This window comes from Oncorhynchus mykiss, chromosome 21 (genome assembly GCF_057628025.1).
Source record: "Oncorhynchus mykiss isolate SJ-2025 chromosome 21, ASM5762802v1, whole genome shotgun sequence".
NCBI classification, from domain to species: domain Eukaryota; kingdom Metazoa; phylum Chordata; class Actinopteri; order Salmoniformes; family Salmonidae; genus Oncorhynchus; species Oncorhynchus mykiss.
The window spans coordinates 36844265-36862552 of NC_143042.1; the positions used below are offsets into that span (position 1 = coordinate 36844265).

General features: G+C 41.9%; 1 protein-coding gene across 2 annotated transcripts in view; it reads right to left on the reverse strand.

The window, feature by feature from the left end:
- Window positions 1-6137, reverse strand: part of LOC110500469 (dual specificity testis-specific protein kinase 2) — a 22154-nt gene extending 16017 nt beyond the window's left edge. For both annotated transcript variants that reach the window (XR_016490315.1, XM_021577855.3), the window contains exons 1-2: window positions 5750-6137; window positions 3879-4184 (exon numbers count right to left, since the gene is read on the reverse strand). Coding sequence is in view for 1 of the 2 variants with exons in the window: in XM_021577855.3 (XP_021433530.2) it covers window positions 3879-4091 (213 nt within the window). In the remaining variant the exon portion in view is untranslated. The remainder of the gene's footprint in view (window positions 1-3878; window positions 4185-5749) is intronic.
- Window positions 6138-18288: the final 12151 nt, after the last annotated feature.

Below are 18288 nucleotides of genomic sequence, written 5' to 3' on the forward strand. Positions count from 1 at the left end.
TCACGTGAAATACTGCACCAAACATCTTAGATGTAAAATAGGCCAACTAAGATCTCCTCGGCACAAACGTCAAAATTAAAAATGACATTTCTTGAGTCATCTTAAAATTAATCTGACTAGTTTGAGAAATATTTGCTACGGTGACAGCGGTTTTTTTCTCGCTCACGTGAAGTCCTTTTAAGGGAGTATGCGAGCACGCTCGTTAGGTTCACCTAGGTGAGTTTGGCTAGGCGCCAGCCGAACAGAAGCATGTGGAAGCCTTTAGTGTCAATTAGTGCTCGTCATTAGGGTGATGACTCATTGACTGAGTGACTTTTCGCCACATGACTCAGAACTAGCTCCATCAGTCACAGGTCTGATGTCGCCCCGGAGGAGATGGCTGCCGTTTTACGGGCTCCTAACCAATTGTGCTATTGTATGTGTCAGTCTGCTGTGCTTTATCTTGGACAGGTCGCAGTTGTAAATAAGAACTTGTTCTCAACTAGCCTACCTGGTTAAATAAAGGTGAAATAAAACACATTTTAAAAATAATTTCCCAAAAATTCCAGCCACCCTAGTCAGACTGTTCCCTCTGCTACCGCACGCCAAACGGTACCGAAGCAGCAAGTCTAGGTCCAAAAGTCTTCAGCTGCTACCCCCAAGTCATAAGACTCCTGAACAGTTAACCCCCACACATGGACACACTACTGGTACCCCCTGTATATAGCCTCATTACTGTTATTTTATTTTTGCTCTTATTTTAAAAAAAATGTTTTGTTTACTTCAGTTTATTTAGTAAATACTTATTTTTCTCAACTGCGTTGTTGGTTAAAGGGCTAGTAAGCTAGCATTTCACTGTAAGGGCTACACCTGTTCAGTGCATACGACAAATACCTTTTGATTTGATCTGATTCCACTAAGGACAAACTCCAACCCCAGCATTACAGTCTTGTCCCATTGCTGCAACTCTCCTACGGACTTCCGGGTTAAGCGAGCAGTGTGTCAAGAAGCAGTGCGGCTCGGCGAGGTCGTGTTTCAGAGGATGCGTGGCTCTCGACCGTCGCCTCTCCCGAGTCCGTAGGAGAGTTGCAGCGATGGGACAATTGGATATCATGAAATTGAGGAGAAAAATTGGGTAAAAGTACAAACAAAAACATTTATCCTCTCTCTACCAATCTTCTATTCCTACCATCCCTTCCTCTGTCAATCTCCATTCTTTCATCCTTGAGAAGGACAGTTATGACACCTGCGCCTTCCCATAGAATTAGAATAACTAGAACGGAACATTGTAATTCTAGTTCTGTTTCAGTTAGATTTGAAGAGGGGAAAAAAACAGCATTCCTTCCTGCCTCTACAGGAAGTAATTACTTGCAGTACTGCAGGCAGGCAGGTCTAGGGAGCGCGCTCTCGCAGTTCTTTGAAAATTATTAAAGAAAAAAGATACAAAGCAGCACCTGAACGATTTGTCTTGACACGCGCACCCCTCCTTGTCTTGCACAATGGCCGTGCGGAGGTGTACATGTCTGCCTGCCTGACTGCCATGAGGAAAGCATTAATTGAGCTGGAGAGTGTGAGAGAGAGAGCAAGAGTGTGACACTAGAGATGGCAGGATGCCAAGTGTCTTGGTGGAGCTCCATTTGTATTTAATTATTAAGAGTCAATGCTTCAGAGTGTGTGTGTGTGTGTGTGTGTGTGTGTGTGAGGGACTGAGCAAAAAAAACAACTCCTGGTCTCCTTATAACACAGCATCTCTGTGGTCTAAAGCAGATGTCAAAGGGCAGAGCGGAGAGAAGATCGTTTATGGAATGTGCGCACACAGTTGCGAGGTAAAGCTGGGCTATATGGACAAAAACATACATTGCGATAAATTGCCAGATAATGATAAATAGAACGATATATTTATAACATTAATGTTCACCAGTTTTTTGTTGTTTGTTATTATCCTTGAACTACTATTAGTAGTTTGATTTTTGTAGCCATCAATTGTCCCATTAACACATCACCCATATTAGCAAACTTATTTTACTTCAAACTTGACATTTCTCTAGTATAGGCTACTTATCGTAATGAATGATGTCAGCAAAATGCCTGCGATGAGAGATCTGTATGGTCGGTGTCGATCATTGTCCGTTTATCTTCGCAGATTTATTGCGAGGCTCATTTCTGCCTCCATTATGGTCATGTCATCTGAACTTAACAGCTAGATCGGAACGCGTATTTGTAATCACTGCAGTAATACATTTGCGTTTATACGCAGTTTATCAAAGGGCAGATAACGCAAATCAAGAGAGGCATCTTTACAACCAGCACCTACAAAAGACCAAATCATTTGCATGCCAACTGCACATCCAAAGGGCACTGTGTGACAGTTGTGTTACTCTGCTCCTATTATAAAGAGAGGTCAAGGAAAGCCCCTGGCCCAATGTTATTAATTTTTTTTTTAACTAAGATGTTTTTGTTGTCACATACACTGGATGAGTGCAGTGAAATGTGTTTCACAGAGTCAGCCATAGTAGTACAGTGCCCCTGGAGCAAATTAGAGGGAAGTGCCTTGCGCAAGGGCACATTGGCACAGATTTTTCACCATGTCGCCTCGGGAATTCAAACTGTCAAAACTTTCGGTTATTGGCCCAACGCTCTAACCGATAGGCTACCTGAACACTATAAGGCTCAGTGAAACAGGAGAGGAACCAGGAATAAGGTTAGTCCATAGCTGTGTCCCAAATAGCACTCTTTTCCCTACGTAGTGCACTAATCTGGTCAAAAGTAGTGCACTGTGTAGAGAAAAGTGCGCCATTTGGGATGCAACCCAGGCTGAACCCCCTTGACTTCCTCTCATGTTGTTTAGACAGAGTAAGGTTACCATCTACCTCTGCATGTGCAGTAGACCTACCATCCAGGAACAGGTATAATTTTCACACCAACACACTTCGTTCCCTTCCCTGTAATGTGGGCTATGGGCTTGGGGTCAATTCCATTTCAATCCAAATTTTCCTAATTGAAAAGCATGGAAGAGAAAAGGAAATTCAGTGTTTCACCGTCACTGGGTTCTGGTGGGGGTCGATGTGGTGCTGTGGTCACTACTGGCAAAATAATCCTCCTATTATGATCCATCATCATCGCAACTGTATGTATAAGCCTACCTTATCTAACACCTTGAATGTTAGATAGAGTATTTAGGAGCTTGTTTTCTACATGCCATTAATTTCAGAAAGAGATTTTGTGGAAAGTGTCCTTCCAAAGAGGCCCAAATACTGAAGCCTCCTTCGCACACACAACCCTACAAGAGTATAGGCCAATAGAGAGTATAGTAAAGGCCAACTAATCACTTGCCTACAAAAACACCTGGTGTCAGGTAACAATGGTCATTCATGTTTCATGCTTGTTGTTAGTGATGACCTCACCAGGGATGCTCAGATGTCCAAAGGCTATCCTATCCCACAGTGTTAAGCACTAAGCCTAGATTTCCTTAAACACGTCAATAGGCCAAGTCAAACTACTTTGGACCAATATTCAAAGCATTTCAGAATAAAGGTTCTGAATAAGAAATAAGAATATGAGTCTAGGATTTGGGACCTTTCTGTCTAGGCTTATAGCTAATCATATTCATTATGATTAATAAGTGAAAGATGATCATAGTTCAGCTCTCCTTTTTTATTTGATTTAACTAGGCAAGTCAGTTAAGAACAAATTCTTATTTTCAATGGCGGCCTAGGAACAGTGGGTTAACTGCCTTGTTCAGGGGCAGAACGACAGATTTGTATTTGTCAGCTCTGGGATTCGATCAAGTCCAACGCTCGAACCACTAGGCTACCTGCCGCCCCACCTCTACTTTGAGACACTGAATAGAATACAGGACAGGCCCTGATCTTCAAACTCTTACATGTAATTTATCTTACCTTGAACACTTCTGAGAAGAAGCCCGAGCCAATCTTCTCGCAGATGAAGTCGTCTATACGGGCCAGGCTTGACACGGCGCTGCGTAGAGCCCGGTAGGACGAGGGCCTGATCCGGTTCGGCCCGTGGACGAGTGGCTCCGCCGCCTCCTGGTCCTGGTCCATCTCGACCCGCTCCATCTCAGTTATCCCAGGATGCGGAGGGGGGAGGGACATGGACGCAGTTCAAAATCCAACAGCGTTTACATTTCCCATGTCCTCCACAGGAGCGAGAGGATCCGGTAAAACGGAGGAGCTTCCCACGGGATACTGAGTATCAGAACGAGGGAGAAACAAGATTAATTCACGATCAAAGCACCCTCGATCTCTAAAGCTAACAGAAAACGGCTGTCTGTCTTCAAGTCTGTGTATTTCTTATTTTAGAAACTAAAGCCGACACAATTTCCATCATTCCTGCCGTATCCGACATAGCTTGTGCTCCGTGTTCGATTCCGTCATGCTGTAAAGATATAGGCAGGCTTATCCACCCCCTTCTCTCTCTGTCAAATTCAGTTTCCTCCGGTCTGCTTATGCAGTGGAAAGGGCACCCATTTTCTACCAATCGAAAACCCAGTTTCGCATGCGCATAGCCGCAGGAAGATGTTTGGGAAGGGGAACAAAATCAATTCCTGCTACAGACGGCTATAGAGTACCACACCAGGAGTCATAATACCCATAAAATCTAGCGTTCTAACAAGGAAATGGTTCCAATCGTTTTCCCACCATTTTTCCCATAGGGGATTTTAGAAACACTTAAAGGGCTGTGTTTTGTGTAGGCTTACCATGGCGTGACATTTTGATAACTGTAAATCTCTCTAGGACAAGGTGACTTTTAACAATATATTCACCTGTATTTACCCCCCCCAAAAATGAAACGCTAATTAGCTACTAATGTGGCTATTCTAAAGAACTACAAATGCCATGATCTGGATGAAACTGATGAATCGAGGCAAAGTGAAGAATCTCTGGATTAACTAGCTAATGTTAGCTAAATGTAGTAATTAATAAATTGGCACAACACCTATTAGCAAAAGTGTCAGCTAGAGATGACGTGCAGGAGCCATCTACAAAATGTAATAATAATTGCCTGCACTACAGAGGGCTATATCAGTCTGCTAATTCAGGAAAAGGCCCAGAGCACTACTTGTGGAAATAAATTATATATATATGATTTTTCAGGGGGTGCTGCAGCACCCCTATTTCCTGCGGCTATGCCCGTGCGTAAATTACCCTTGTCTCTGCTTCCCCCTGACAGAAGGAAGCCACTAGGCTATACAATAGAAAAGAGGCCGTTTACCGTGGTTCGCCGCTGTTATTTGTGTAGCCTACTTATCTGTGGCTGGTCTGTCCTGATACAGGTCATGAAAGCAGCGAGATATCGCCGCTTCATTGTAGAACAGAATTTGCACACAGAGCTGCTATATAGCCTAACCTGATCCAATCACATAGCTGTAGCCTTTTCAAAGGGATCTTGATTGATCATTCAATAGAACAGGACTACCAGGCTGCACAAACAAACAGGCAAGTGCGCAGGTTGAAAACAACCCGTGGACGGACGAAGAGAGCTTCTTTGGGCACGTTTGATTCTTTCGGTAGACAGAAAACGAGAGAGTAGCGCATTCGTGACAGACTTTATTCGACCACTGTCAGCTTGACTGCAGGTCATCAATTATAAATGCAGAGCTGGGCTTCGTCTGTCACTACTCTCCCACACAACTAAATATGCACAAAAATATAGCCTATGCCTACACAAGTGGAAAATAATGGCACAAAAACGCTATAGGGTGGAATCACGCATGCATAACTGCACTAAAACATTGATACGACTTACATACCCTTGATCAAATCTGCAGGTAGCCTAGCCAACTGTGTCCTCTGCCTCTCGCGCCCTGACCCGACCGTGGTATTGGATTACCGTGCCTTTTATTTCTCTAATTAATCAGCCTTGTCTACCGTCCCGCTCCTGCACGGTCCTCCGTTTCAAGTCCTGTTGCCTCTGTTTGTCGTGGGTCTGCTCTGCAGTGCACTGAGAAAGCAGTGCGACTTTTAGTGTTGCTTCTTATTGGCGAAAAAGCAGCTGGGCGGGTCCACGCGTCATCGCGGTCATCACCTTCAAAAACTTCACCTGCGGCTGCTTTCAAACTAACAACAATGTTCACCTATCTCAGAAACTCAAGGTAAACACACATAGCACGCATAGTCTACCTGCAGTACCCTAAGTGCAACTCGACATAGCCTCACCAGACACCTATTTGTCAATTTTGACTGTCAGTTGACTGTCAACATTACAGACTTGTCTCATAGACTAAACGTAACATAGTAAATGTAGATCTGAGATACTGAAATTACTATGACACAGTGCATTCGGAATGTATTCATACCCCTGGACTTTTTCCACATTTTGTTACTTTACAGCCTTATTCTAAAATATACACAATATTTTTTTCTCCCTCTTATCAATCTACACAAAATACCCCATAATGACAAAGCAAAAACAGGTTTTTAGACAAAACAGAAATAAGTATTTAGGCCCTTTGCTATGAGATTCAAAATAAATTGAGCTCAGGTGCATCCTGTTTCCATTGATCATCATTGAGATGTTTCTACAACTTGATTCGAGTCAACCTGTGGTAAATTCAATTGATTGGACATGATTTGCAAAGGCACACACCTGTCTATATAAGATCCCACAGTTAACTGTGCATGTCAGAGCAAAAACTAAGCCACGAGGTCGAAGAAATTGTCCGTAGAGCCCTGAGCCAGGATTGTGTCAAGGCACAGATCTGGGGAAGGATACCAAAACATTTCTGCAGCATTTAAGGTCCCCAAGAACACAGTGGCCTCCTTCATTCTTAAATGGAAGAAGTTTGGAATACCAAGACCCTTCCTAGAGCTGGCTGCCCGGCCAAACTAAGCAATCGGAGGAGAAGGGCCTTGGTCAGGGAGGTGACCAAGAACCTGATGATCCCTCTGACAGAGCTCCAGAGATATGGAGATGGGAGAACCTTCCAGAAGGACAACCATCTTTGCAGCACTCCACCAGTCAGGCCTTAATGGGGGGAGTGGCCAGACGGAAGCCACTCCTCAGTAAAAGGCAAATGACAGCCTGCTTGGAGTTTGCCAAAAGGCACCTAAAGGACTCTCAGACCATGAGAAACAAGATGCTCTGGTCTGATGAAACCAAGATTGAAGTCCTTGGCCTGAAGGCCAAGCGTCACTTCTGGAAGAAACCTGGCACCATCCCTTCGGTGAACCAAGGTGGTGTCAGCATCATGCTGTCGGGATGTTTTTCAGTGGCAGAGACTGGGAGACTTTGTCATTATGGGGTACTGTGTGTAGATTGATAAGGGGAAAAAATCGATTGAATCTATTTTAGAATAAGGCTGTAACAAAATGTGGAAAAGACAAAGGGGTCTGAATATATTCCGAATGCACTGTATGTAACGTTTGGTATGGTTACATAAGACAGAATGTTACTTAAGACAAAACCAAAAGTGAACATCTAGCAACCCAATGGCTGCGTGTTCGAATCTCATCACGGACAACTTTAGGATATTAGCAACTTTTAAACTACTTTTTAGCTACTTTGCAACTACTTAGCACGTTAACTAACTCTTCCCCTCACCCTAACCTAACCCTAACCTTAACCCTTAGCCTAGCTAACATTAGTGTTCGCCACCTAGACTCCTAGCTAACGTTAGCCACAACAAATTTGAAAACTCATATATATATATATATATATATATATATATATATATATATATATATATATATATATATCTCTTTTTACCCCTTTTTTGCCCCAATTTCGTGATATCGAATTGGTAGTTACAGTCTTGTCCCATCCCATCGCAACTCCTGTATGGACTCAGAAGAGGTGAAGGTGGAGAGCCATGCGTCTTCCAAAACACGACCCTGCCAAGCCGCACTGCTTCTTGACACCTTGCTCGCTTAACCCGGAAGCCAGACGCACCAATGTGTCAGAGGAAACACCGTACAACTGACGACCGTGCATGCGCCCAACCCTCCACAGGAGTCGCTAGAGCGCGAAGGGACAAGGACATCTCGGCCGGCCGGCCGGCCAAACCCTCCCCTAACCCGGACGATGCTGGGCTAATTGTGCTTCTCCACATAGGTCTCCCGGTCATGGCTGGCTTAGACCGCTGCGCCACTAGGGAGGCCATTTTGCAAATTCTTGATATATTGTACGAATTGCAATTCATAACATATTGTAATAATTGCAATTCGTAACATAGAAATTGTAATTCGCAACATACTGTATCATATGGCGGACGTCCATAAATTAATACATACCATACGAAACATAACATACTAATTGGAGTGTCTCGGATTTGCCTTTTACTATGTTACGTCTACCCCTGAGTCCAGGTTTAACATGGAGGAACACAGCTCAGTGCAACCTCAGGACCACCCTGTGACAAATTGCTTCTTACTGTAGCGCCATCTCACACCACATACCGATATAGTTCACATAACAGGCTGTGGTCACATTCGGCCCCTGGTAAATGCTTTGTGCCATTCAGTAGGCTACCCACTGGCAACACTTGAATAGTCTCTAGGTTCTACTATAATGCATAATTTATCAATTTGTTTCTTGGGGTTTTTATCCACACATACACCCCAGATAGTGACTGCCTGAAACATAACCCTCAAGTCACACCATTGTTTAGATAATGACATATCCCATGTATTATTTAGCGAATGTCTCAGAATAGACTGATCTTGCATACTAAATGGCACCCTATTCCCTACATAGTGCACTACTTTTGACCAGAGCTCTAAGGGGAATAGAGCACTAGGGAATAGGGTGTCATTTGGGACGTAGCCTGTGTGACACGGATGGGAGGTGATTGTGTTGACCTCACATGACCCCATATGTTAGTGCTTCATAGTTCTGTAACCAAACAAATATGCATAGGTGAGCATTAGGCTATTACATCTTGGTCATTGATTATAGTTTATATGCTCCTGACACATAGGTTATTGTTGTTGACCTTTTAGACTACATATTCATATAAAGAAATGTGAATATAGGTGGATAGGCCTACATAAACTAAACATTGGACTGTAGCCTGCATCTTACGTTTCTACCAGTGCAGCAACAGACTGTGTACACACGCACACAGGTCATGGCAGGTAGCCTATTGGTTAGAGCATTGGCCCAGTAACTGAAAGGCTGCTGGTTTGAATCCCTGGGCCAACAAGGTGAAACATGTTGGGTAGAGTTGGGATATGCAAAGGACAAATATATGCACCCACCAAATTATTATTATCACAGAGCGTCCTGCAGGTACTAAGGATCCCACTCACTTCCCCCTAGTTTCTCATTGGCTGTCCAGATCCGCACGGTAGGATGGCTCTAATTGGTTTTTGGAACTCACCAGCTGTTTCACGCACCCCCACATGCCCCACAGGAGTAGAGGGGTGGGGTAGACTGAGGAGGGGGATGCCACATGTTCCATGATGAACCCCCCTGATCACCTCCAGGAACCAGCTGCTGCTGATACCCCAATGGAGGAGACATGGTGGTGAGTGATACCCCCTTGGGGGACCGACAGGGCCAGTCACTAGAGTACACTGAAGTAGCAGGATAGTGGATCATAAGGAAGTGTGTATGCTCTCATCCTCTCACCCATTGGAAATAGAAAATAATTACTAAAATTACTAAATGAGTGTGTTTGTTTGTACGTGTGTGTGTGTGTGTGTGTGTGAAGTACATTACACTCCATTTACTAAATGACTGACCAACTGGCACCTGGAATGCTTTTATCCTACCTTGATTATTGTCCAGTCATATGGTGAAGTGCTGCAAAGAAGGACTTAGTTAAGCTGCAGCTGGCCCAGAACAGAGTGGCACGTTTGGCTCTTCATCATAATCAGAGGACTGATATCAATGTTATGCATGCCAGTCTGTCTTGGTTAAGAGTTGAGGAAAGACTGTCTGCATCACTTCTTGTTTTTATAAGAAACATTCATGTGTTGGAAATTCCAAATTTGTTTGTATAGTCAACTTACGCAACACCACTGACACACATTTACCCCACCAGACATGCCACCAGGGGTCTTTTCACAGTCCCCAGGCCCAGAACAAATTCAAGGAAACGTACAGTAATATACAGAGGCATGATTGCACGGAACTCCCTTCCGTCTTATACAGTGCAAGTGAAGAGCAAACCTGGTTTTTTAAAAAACAAACAAAGTGGCACTTCACGGCACAACGCCTCTCCCCCATGTGACCTACTTGTTGTGTGTATGTACTGACATGTATGTGTAACTGATAGATGCACACCACATGTTAATGTTTTAAATGTATGTCAATTGTAAAGTCTTTTGTCTGTAATGTCTTTTTCGTTATTATGCCAAAGGATCCTAATAAAATCTAAATCTAAATGCTGGGGGTGGATATGATCGATTGCAGAATTCGAATCCTTTTGTGTATACATTCTTGTAAACATTATGCAGAAAGTATAGGGTCTTATTACTGTGAAGACCTTATGAAGCAGTCAGTGGGGTATCGATATATTGAGGATCTACAAGAAAAAGACTGAAAATAAATTAGATGAGATGGATGTCCTGGCTTCCATCCATTAGTGTCTAAATGGCTTAAAGATCAAAATATAAATCAATGTAAAGAGCCCCTCTGGGGGTCTTCTGTGTGTGTGTGTGTGTGTGTGTGTGTGTGTGTGTGTGTGTGTGTGTGTGTGTGTGTGTGTGTGTGTGTGTGTCCGTGTTATAGAGATAAATCCATATAATTTTACCCATTAACACACATAAAACACGACAATGTGGTATAGCTATCTATGCCTATACAAACAACTCAGGATCTCAAACTTAAGGGACAAGGACATTCAAATACAATGTTCTATCCATAGAAATGGAATCTCATTCTAGTTCTGGTTCTATTCTCCATGTAGATTGTTGATAAAAGAAGTGGGTTGTAGAGACTAGAGACACAAACAAAGTAAATTGGCAGTTTTAAAACCCACCCACTGCTTTCATTTTCAGTGTGTCCTGTCTCTACACGTCCCAAAATGTTAACTCTCTTTACCCTACAAGAGGGAGTGTGTGGGGGTGTATCTCAATTTACAGATGAGGTGCAGAAACGTATTATCTCCTCAGGTTTCTATGACTGTGTGTGCTTGGATTAAAGCCTATTGATAATTAAAATATTGGTTAAATCATTTGATCCTCATAAGACATAGGGCTTTGTGTGCTGCTAAATTGATGAATTTCTAATGAGATAAAAGGGTCTAGAAATTGCTTTGATTTCTAGTTGTTTAATTTCACACGTCTTTTGTAGGACATAAATCACGTTGTAAGCTATAATGTTGCAGGTTTTACAGGGGTGACTGATTTGGGTCATAAACACTATAGCCTTTAGGCATAGGCCAACAATAAAACAATCGTCTTAAATGCAAATGCAGAAACATTTCATTTCAATGTAATTAAAAACAGGAAAGCGAATAGAGGCTAAACATTCAATCAATGTACAGTATGTCACTTGCATTGCAGATGAGATATTGATTTGGCCTAGTTGTCATGGGAATTTAAAAAATCACATGCAACCCTAAAAGATTTGTGGCCTATGCAGTTTGGCCTAAGAAAATGCACTGCAATTCATGCAACAAAATGAACTGATTGCATACAAATGTAGCCTGACTGCTACATATAGAAAAGGAAGGATTTCTTTGTTTATTTTATGGTTGTATTTTACCCCCTTTTTCTCCCCAATTTTGATCTTGTCTCATCGCTGCAACTCCCCAACTGGCTTGAGAGGTGAAGGTTGAGTCATGTGTCCTCCAAAACATGACCCGCCAAACCGCGCTTCTTAACACCTGAACGTACCAATGTGTTCGGAGGAAACAGCGTTCAACGGATGACCGAGATCAGCCTGCAGGCGCCTGACCCGCCACAAGGAGTCGCTAGAGCGCAATGTCCACTGTGCCACTCAAGAGGCCCACTGAGTGTAGAAAACATTAAAAACATCTTCCTAATATTGAGTTACAATATTACCCCCCCCCCCCCCATTTTGCCCTCAGAACAGCCTCAATTCGTCGGGCATGGACTCTACAAGGTGTCGGAAGCGTTCCACAGGGATGATGGCCCATGTTGACTCCATTGCTTCCCACAGTTGTGTCAAGTTGGCTGGATGTCCCTTGGGTGGTGGACCATTCTTGATACACACAGGAAACTGTTGAGTGTGAAAAACCCAGCAGCACTGCAGTTCTTGACACAAACCTATGCACCTGGAACCTACTGGACATTACTGGACATTCCCCCCCTGAATGGCACAAATACACATTCCATGTCTCAACTGTCTCAAGGGTTAAAAAACTTTCTTTAACCTGTCTCCTCCCCTTCATCATCACTGATTGAAGTGGATTTAACAATTGATATCAATAAGAGATCATAACATAGACTGACCAGGTGAAAGCTATGGAAAGAGCAGGTGTTCATAGTGTTTTGTACACTCAGTGTACATTCTCAACTATTGGTTTAAATTTCAATTCCCAAGTTGATGTCAATTTCTTTACATCAAGGAGTCCCAACAGTTAGTAATTTAGTATAAACCGCTGATAGACTCCCTTTTGCAATTGAGTTGGTTTTGAATATATAGTTGAAAATGTTGCGAGGTGGCACCTGTGGGAAATCATTTATTTGTTTATTTTTTGGCCCAATCGCAGGCTTGTAAGTATCTACAGAAGTGGCAATTTGGAATGTTTAATGTTTTTGAGAGATATTAAAATGATGCAAAGGTGCCAACTTTATAAAGGTCATAAAGTGATTTCACACCATTTTGTCTCCATATATCAAAAGCTTTGTCTAAAAAGGATGGTGGAAATAGATGGTTATAAACCAGGGAGGGATTAGGGAAGTATATCTCTAATATCTAGGTTCAGCCTTAAGTTATTCCATATCTTTAGTTTGTCTAACTGAAAGTAGCAATTGGAGCTGGTAGGGGATAGCATACGATGCCTCTTAAAACCTCTTGGTACTAGGGGGCAGTATTTTCATTTTTGGAAAAGAAACGTTCCCTTTTTAAACGGGATATTTTGTCAGGACAAGATGCTAGAATATGCATATATTACAGCTTTGGATAGAAAACACTCTAACGTTTCCAAAACTGTAAAGATAGTGTCTGTGAGTATAACAGAACTGATGTTGCAGGCGAAAGCCTGAGAAAAATCCAATCCGGAAGTGCAACCAGGTTTTGAAAGCGCTGCGTTCCAATTAGTCCCTATTGAACTGTGAGTGTGCTATGAACCAGTTTACGCTTTCTAAGTATTCCCCAAGGTGTCTACAGCATTGTGACGTAGTTTTACGCATTTATGTTGAAGAATAGCCGTAGGCGGCCACATTGCAAAAGTGGTCACATGTTGGCTCCGAAAGAGATTCTCGCCTAAAATACAGAGGTAGCCATTATTCCAATCGGTCCTAGTGAAAAACGAATTGTCCCGATGGATATATTATCAAATAGATATTAGAAAAACACCTTGAGGATGGATTATAAACAACGTTTGCCATGTTTCTGTCGATATTATGGAGCTAATTTGGAATATTTTTCGCCGTTTTCTTGATTGCAATTTCCGGTCGATTTCTCAGCCAAACGTGGAGAACAAACGGAGCTATTTTGCCTACAAAAATAATATTTTGGGAAAAAATGAACTTTGGCTATCTACCTGGGAGTCTCGTGAGTGAAAACATCCGAAGTTCATCAAAGGTAAACAATTTAATTTGATTGCTTTTCTGATTTGTGACAAGGTTGCCTGCTGCTAGCAAGGCATAATGCTATGCTAGGCTATCGATAAACTTACACAAATGCTTGTCTAGCTTTGGCTGTAAAGCATATTTTGAAATTCTGAGATGACAGGGTGATTAACAAAAGGCTAAGCTGTGTCTCAATATATTTCATTTGTGATTTTCATGAATAGGAATATTTTCTAGGGATATTTATGTCCGTTGCGTTATACTAATTATTGTCAGGCGATGATTACGCTCCCGGATCCGGGATGGGGAATATCAAGAAATTAACGATGTGGACATACAGAATTGAGATGATATAACTCACTGATTCAGTTGGAGCCTGTAGAACCTTCTAATAGTGAGTTCCTGTTGTAGAAATACCACTTTTTGTTTGACATTTTACAATATCGTGTGTGATTGCCCCCAAAAGGTTCTTCCAAGAACCTCATAGGAGGTGGGGTTCATCGAGGAACCTCCTTAGTTGGTGGGGGTTCTTGCAGGAACCTAACTGCCCAACGGAAACATTTGGATTTGAACGGACAGCATATGCAGGCACCTAACTGAAAAATGTAAAGATCTCAATTTAAGGTAAGTTTTGTACCTTTTATGATCTAAATTGAAATTGTTTTATAACGATACCATCTATCTTTTCATATTTGTGCAACTCTTTCTAAAACAGAAAATGGACACAATTCAATGGATATCAATCAACAAAGAGGTAAGAATACTGTATGTAGGCTATAAGAATATGTTGAAGGCTAGCTGTATAGCGTGCAGATGACTGAACTGCTCACTTTTGTGTCTGCAGTTATACAGAGGAGGCATACAAAGGTATGTAAAATTGGTATGTTATGCAGATCACATTTACCATCCTCCTCCCTTACCTCGTCAATGAATATCCCATAGGCCTCTACATTATGGACAAGGTATGTGTATGAAACCATTATCAAAACAGTTTTTTCATTTGCATTTACCACAAAATACTGTAATGTGCATGTTATGATAATCTGTAAAATGACTATTTTTTTAAAAATTAACCCCAAAAGGTTCTTCAAACTTTTTTTGAGAATGCATTAAAAGGAGTTCTTTGAAGAACCCTTTTAAAGGGTTCTCCGAAGAACTTATAGGGGTTCCCCCACAGTTTCAATTTGAAGAAACCCTAAAGGATACTCCAGAAACCTTTTCTTTTTACAGGGTAGTATGTTCCTGTCTTACAATTAGCACTTTTTGTTTAACATTTTACAATATTGTGTGTGATTTAATAAGAATGTTATAGATTATGTGTAAAGTGGCAATCAGCAGTAAAAACAATAACAAAGCATTCTCCCTGCCCCTGTTTCAGTAAACCATTGGTGATATCAAAAGGATAGTTTTAATAATGTTTTCAGGCTAGTGGTTTGTTTTCATTTACAAATATTGGAGTATAAAAAGCTTTATTTTGGGTTGTGATGGGGTACGAACTAGCTCAAGCTAGGCAAAAGTTAGATAACAGGAAATCCGATTGGCTAAAGTACAGGCAGGGAATAGGCAAAAGTCAGCGTTAGTGAGGCAGGCAAAAACTATCATACACAGGAGGAGTAAATCACGGGGGAAACCAGCGCTCTGAAAGACATGTGCCACAAAACAAACAATACCTCACAGTGATGGGGTGCAAATAACTGAACTAAATAGTGTGTGATAATAACATACAGGTGTGTGAACAGGTGATTAGAATTCAGGTGATTGGGATCTGGAGAGTGAGCTACGTTCAGGGGATCTCGGTGTTTGAGAGTGTGAGCTGGAAAGTGAGCTGCGTTCAGGGGATCTATATGTTTGAGGGTGTGAGTTGGAAGCAGACGTTACATCATGAGGTATTTAAGTTACAGTCCCTTCAGAAAGTATTCACACCCCTTTAATTTTCCACATTTTGTTGTGTTAAAGGTGATTTTATTGTCATGTTTTGTCAAAGATCTACACAAAATACTCTGTAATGTTAAAGTGGAAGAAAAATTGTAACATTTGTAAAAAAAAAAAGATTATGAAAAATAAAACACAAATAAATCTTGATTACATAAGTAATCAACCCTCTGAGTCAATCCATTCGGATCGCCGTTGGCAGCGATTGGGTAAGTCTCTAAGAGCTTTGCACACCTGGATTGTCTTTTTAAAATTCTTCAAGCTCCGTCAATTGGTTGTTGATCATGGACAGCCACTTTCAAGTCTTGCCATAGATTTTCAAGCCGATTTTTAAGTCACAACTGTAACTAGGCCACTCAGGATAATTCAATGTTGTCTTGGTCAGCAACTCCAGTGTATAGTTGGCCTTGTGTTTTATGTTATTAACCTGCTGAAAGCTGAATTTGTGTCTCGCAGTGTAAGCCTGTGCTTAGCTAAATTTAGTTTATTTTTGTCCCCCCCCAAAAAAACTCCCTAGTCCTTGCCGAAGACAAGCAGCCACCACCATTCTTGAAAATATGAAGAGTGGTACTCAGTGATGTGTTGTGTTAGATTTGCCGCAAACATAACGCTTTGTATTCAGGACATATCTGTACAGGCTTCCTTCTTTTCAAATCCAATTGTATTTGTCACTTATTTAAGAAAAATAAGAGTTAAGAAAATCAAGTTTAAAAAAGTAATAATAAAATAACAATAGCAAGGCTATATACAGGGGGTACCAGTACCAAGTCAATGTGCGGGGGTACAGGTTAGTCGAGGTGATTGAAGTTATATATACAGTAACAGGCAAAAGTTTGGACACACCTACTCATTCAAGGATTTTTCTTAATTTTTTTTACAATTTTCTACATTGTGGAATAATAGTGAATACATCAAAACTATGAAATAACACATATGGAATGTAGTATGTGGTAACCAAAAAGATGTTAAACACATTTTAGAGTGTGCAAAGCTGTCATCAAGGCAAAGGGTGGCTTCTTTGAAGAATCTGAAATATGTTTTGATCTGTTTACCACTTTTTTGGTTACTACATGTTTCCATATGTGTTATTTCATAGTTTTGATGTCGTCACTATTATTCTAAAAAAAGAAGAAAAACTGGAATGAGTAGGTCCAAACTTTTGACTGGTACTGTACATATAGGTAGGGCTAAAGTGATTATGCATAGATAATGAACACTGAGTAGCAGCATCGTAAAAAAAGGGGGGAGTCAATGCAAATAGTCTGGGTAGCCATTTGATTAACTGTTCAGCAGTCTTATGGCTTGGGGGTAGAAGCTGTTATGGAGCCTTTTGGACCCAGACTTGGCGAGCCGCTTGACAGTTTTTAGGGCCTTCCTCTGACACCACCTGGTATAGAAATCCTGGATGGCAGGAAGCTTGGCCCCAGTGACATACTGGACCGTATGCACTACCCTCTGTAGCGCCTTGCGGTAAGACTGAGCAGTTGCCATACCAGGCGGTGATGCAACTAGTCAGGATGCTTTCGATGGTGCAGAATACCTCATGACAAACTGTAGACAATACTATTTACCAAAATATTTTTGATCTAGATTTTTCGTAGCTGTCTATTTCCCACCACAAACCGATACTGGCACAAAGATCACACTCAATGAGCTGTAAAGGGCCATAAGCAAACAAGAAAATGCTCATGCAGAGGCGGCGCTCCCGTGATTTAAATGCAGGAAAACTGAAATCCGTCTTACCTCATTTCTACCAGCATGTCCCCTGTACATCTTGAGGCAAAACAAACCTTTAGATCACCTTAACTCCACACACAGGGACTCAATACAATGCTTTCCCTCGCCCTCCATTTGACAAATCTGATCATAACTCTAATCTCCTCATTCCTGTTTACAAGCTAAAACTCAAACAGAAAGTACCAGTGATGCGCTCAATATGGAAGTGGCCCATTGAAGTCGATGCTAAGATACAGGTCTGCCCAGTGATGCGAGCCTGCCAGATGAGCTAAATGCCTTCTAGTCTCACTTCGAATGGGTGCCGAGCACGCCCCCATTCAAATTGACGGGAATGTAGTGGAGTGGGTCGAGAGCTTCAAGTTCCTTTGTGTCCACATCACTAATGGACATATCATAGTCCCAAAACATCAAGATAATCAAGAAGAGGGCACAACAACACCTATACTCCCTCATGAGACTGAAAAGATTTGGCATGGGACCTCAGATCCTCAAAAAGTTCTACAGCTGCACCATCGAGAGCATCTTGACTGGTTGCATCACCGCTTGGTATGGCAACTGCTCGGCATCCGACCTCAAGACGCTACAAAGGGTAATGCGTACGGCCCAGTACATCACTGGGGCCAAGCTTCCTGCCATCCAGGATCTCAAAACCAGGCAGTGTCAGAGGAAGGCCCTAAAAATTGTCAAAGTCTCCAGCCACCCAAGTCATAGACTGTTCTCTCTGCTACTGCACGGCAAGCGGTACCAGAGCGCCAAGTCTGGGACCAAAAGGCTCCTTAACAGCTTCTACCACCAAGTCATAAGACTGCTGAACAGTTAATCAAATGGCCACCCAGATTATTTACATTGACCCCCTTATTTTATTCATTGTTTATTTTTTTGTACTGACTCTCCTGCACAGGCTCAACGCACACGCACTGTACTCTAACCACACACACACACAAAACACACATTCACTTTCCTTCTCACACTTCAC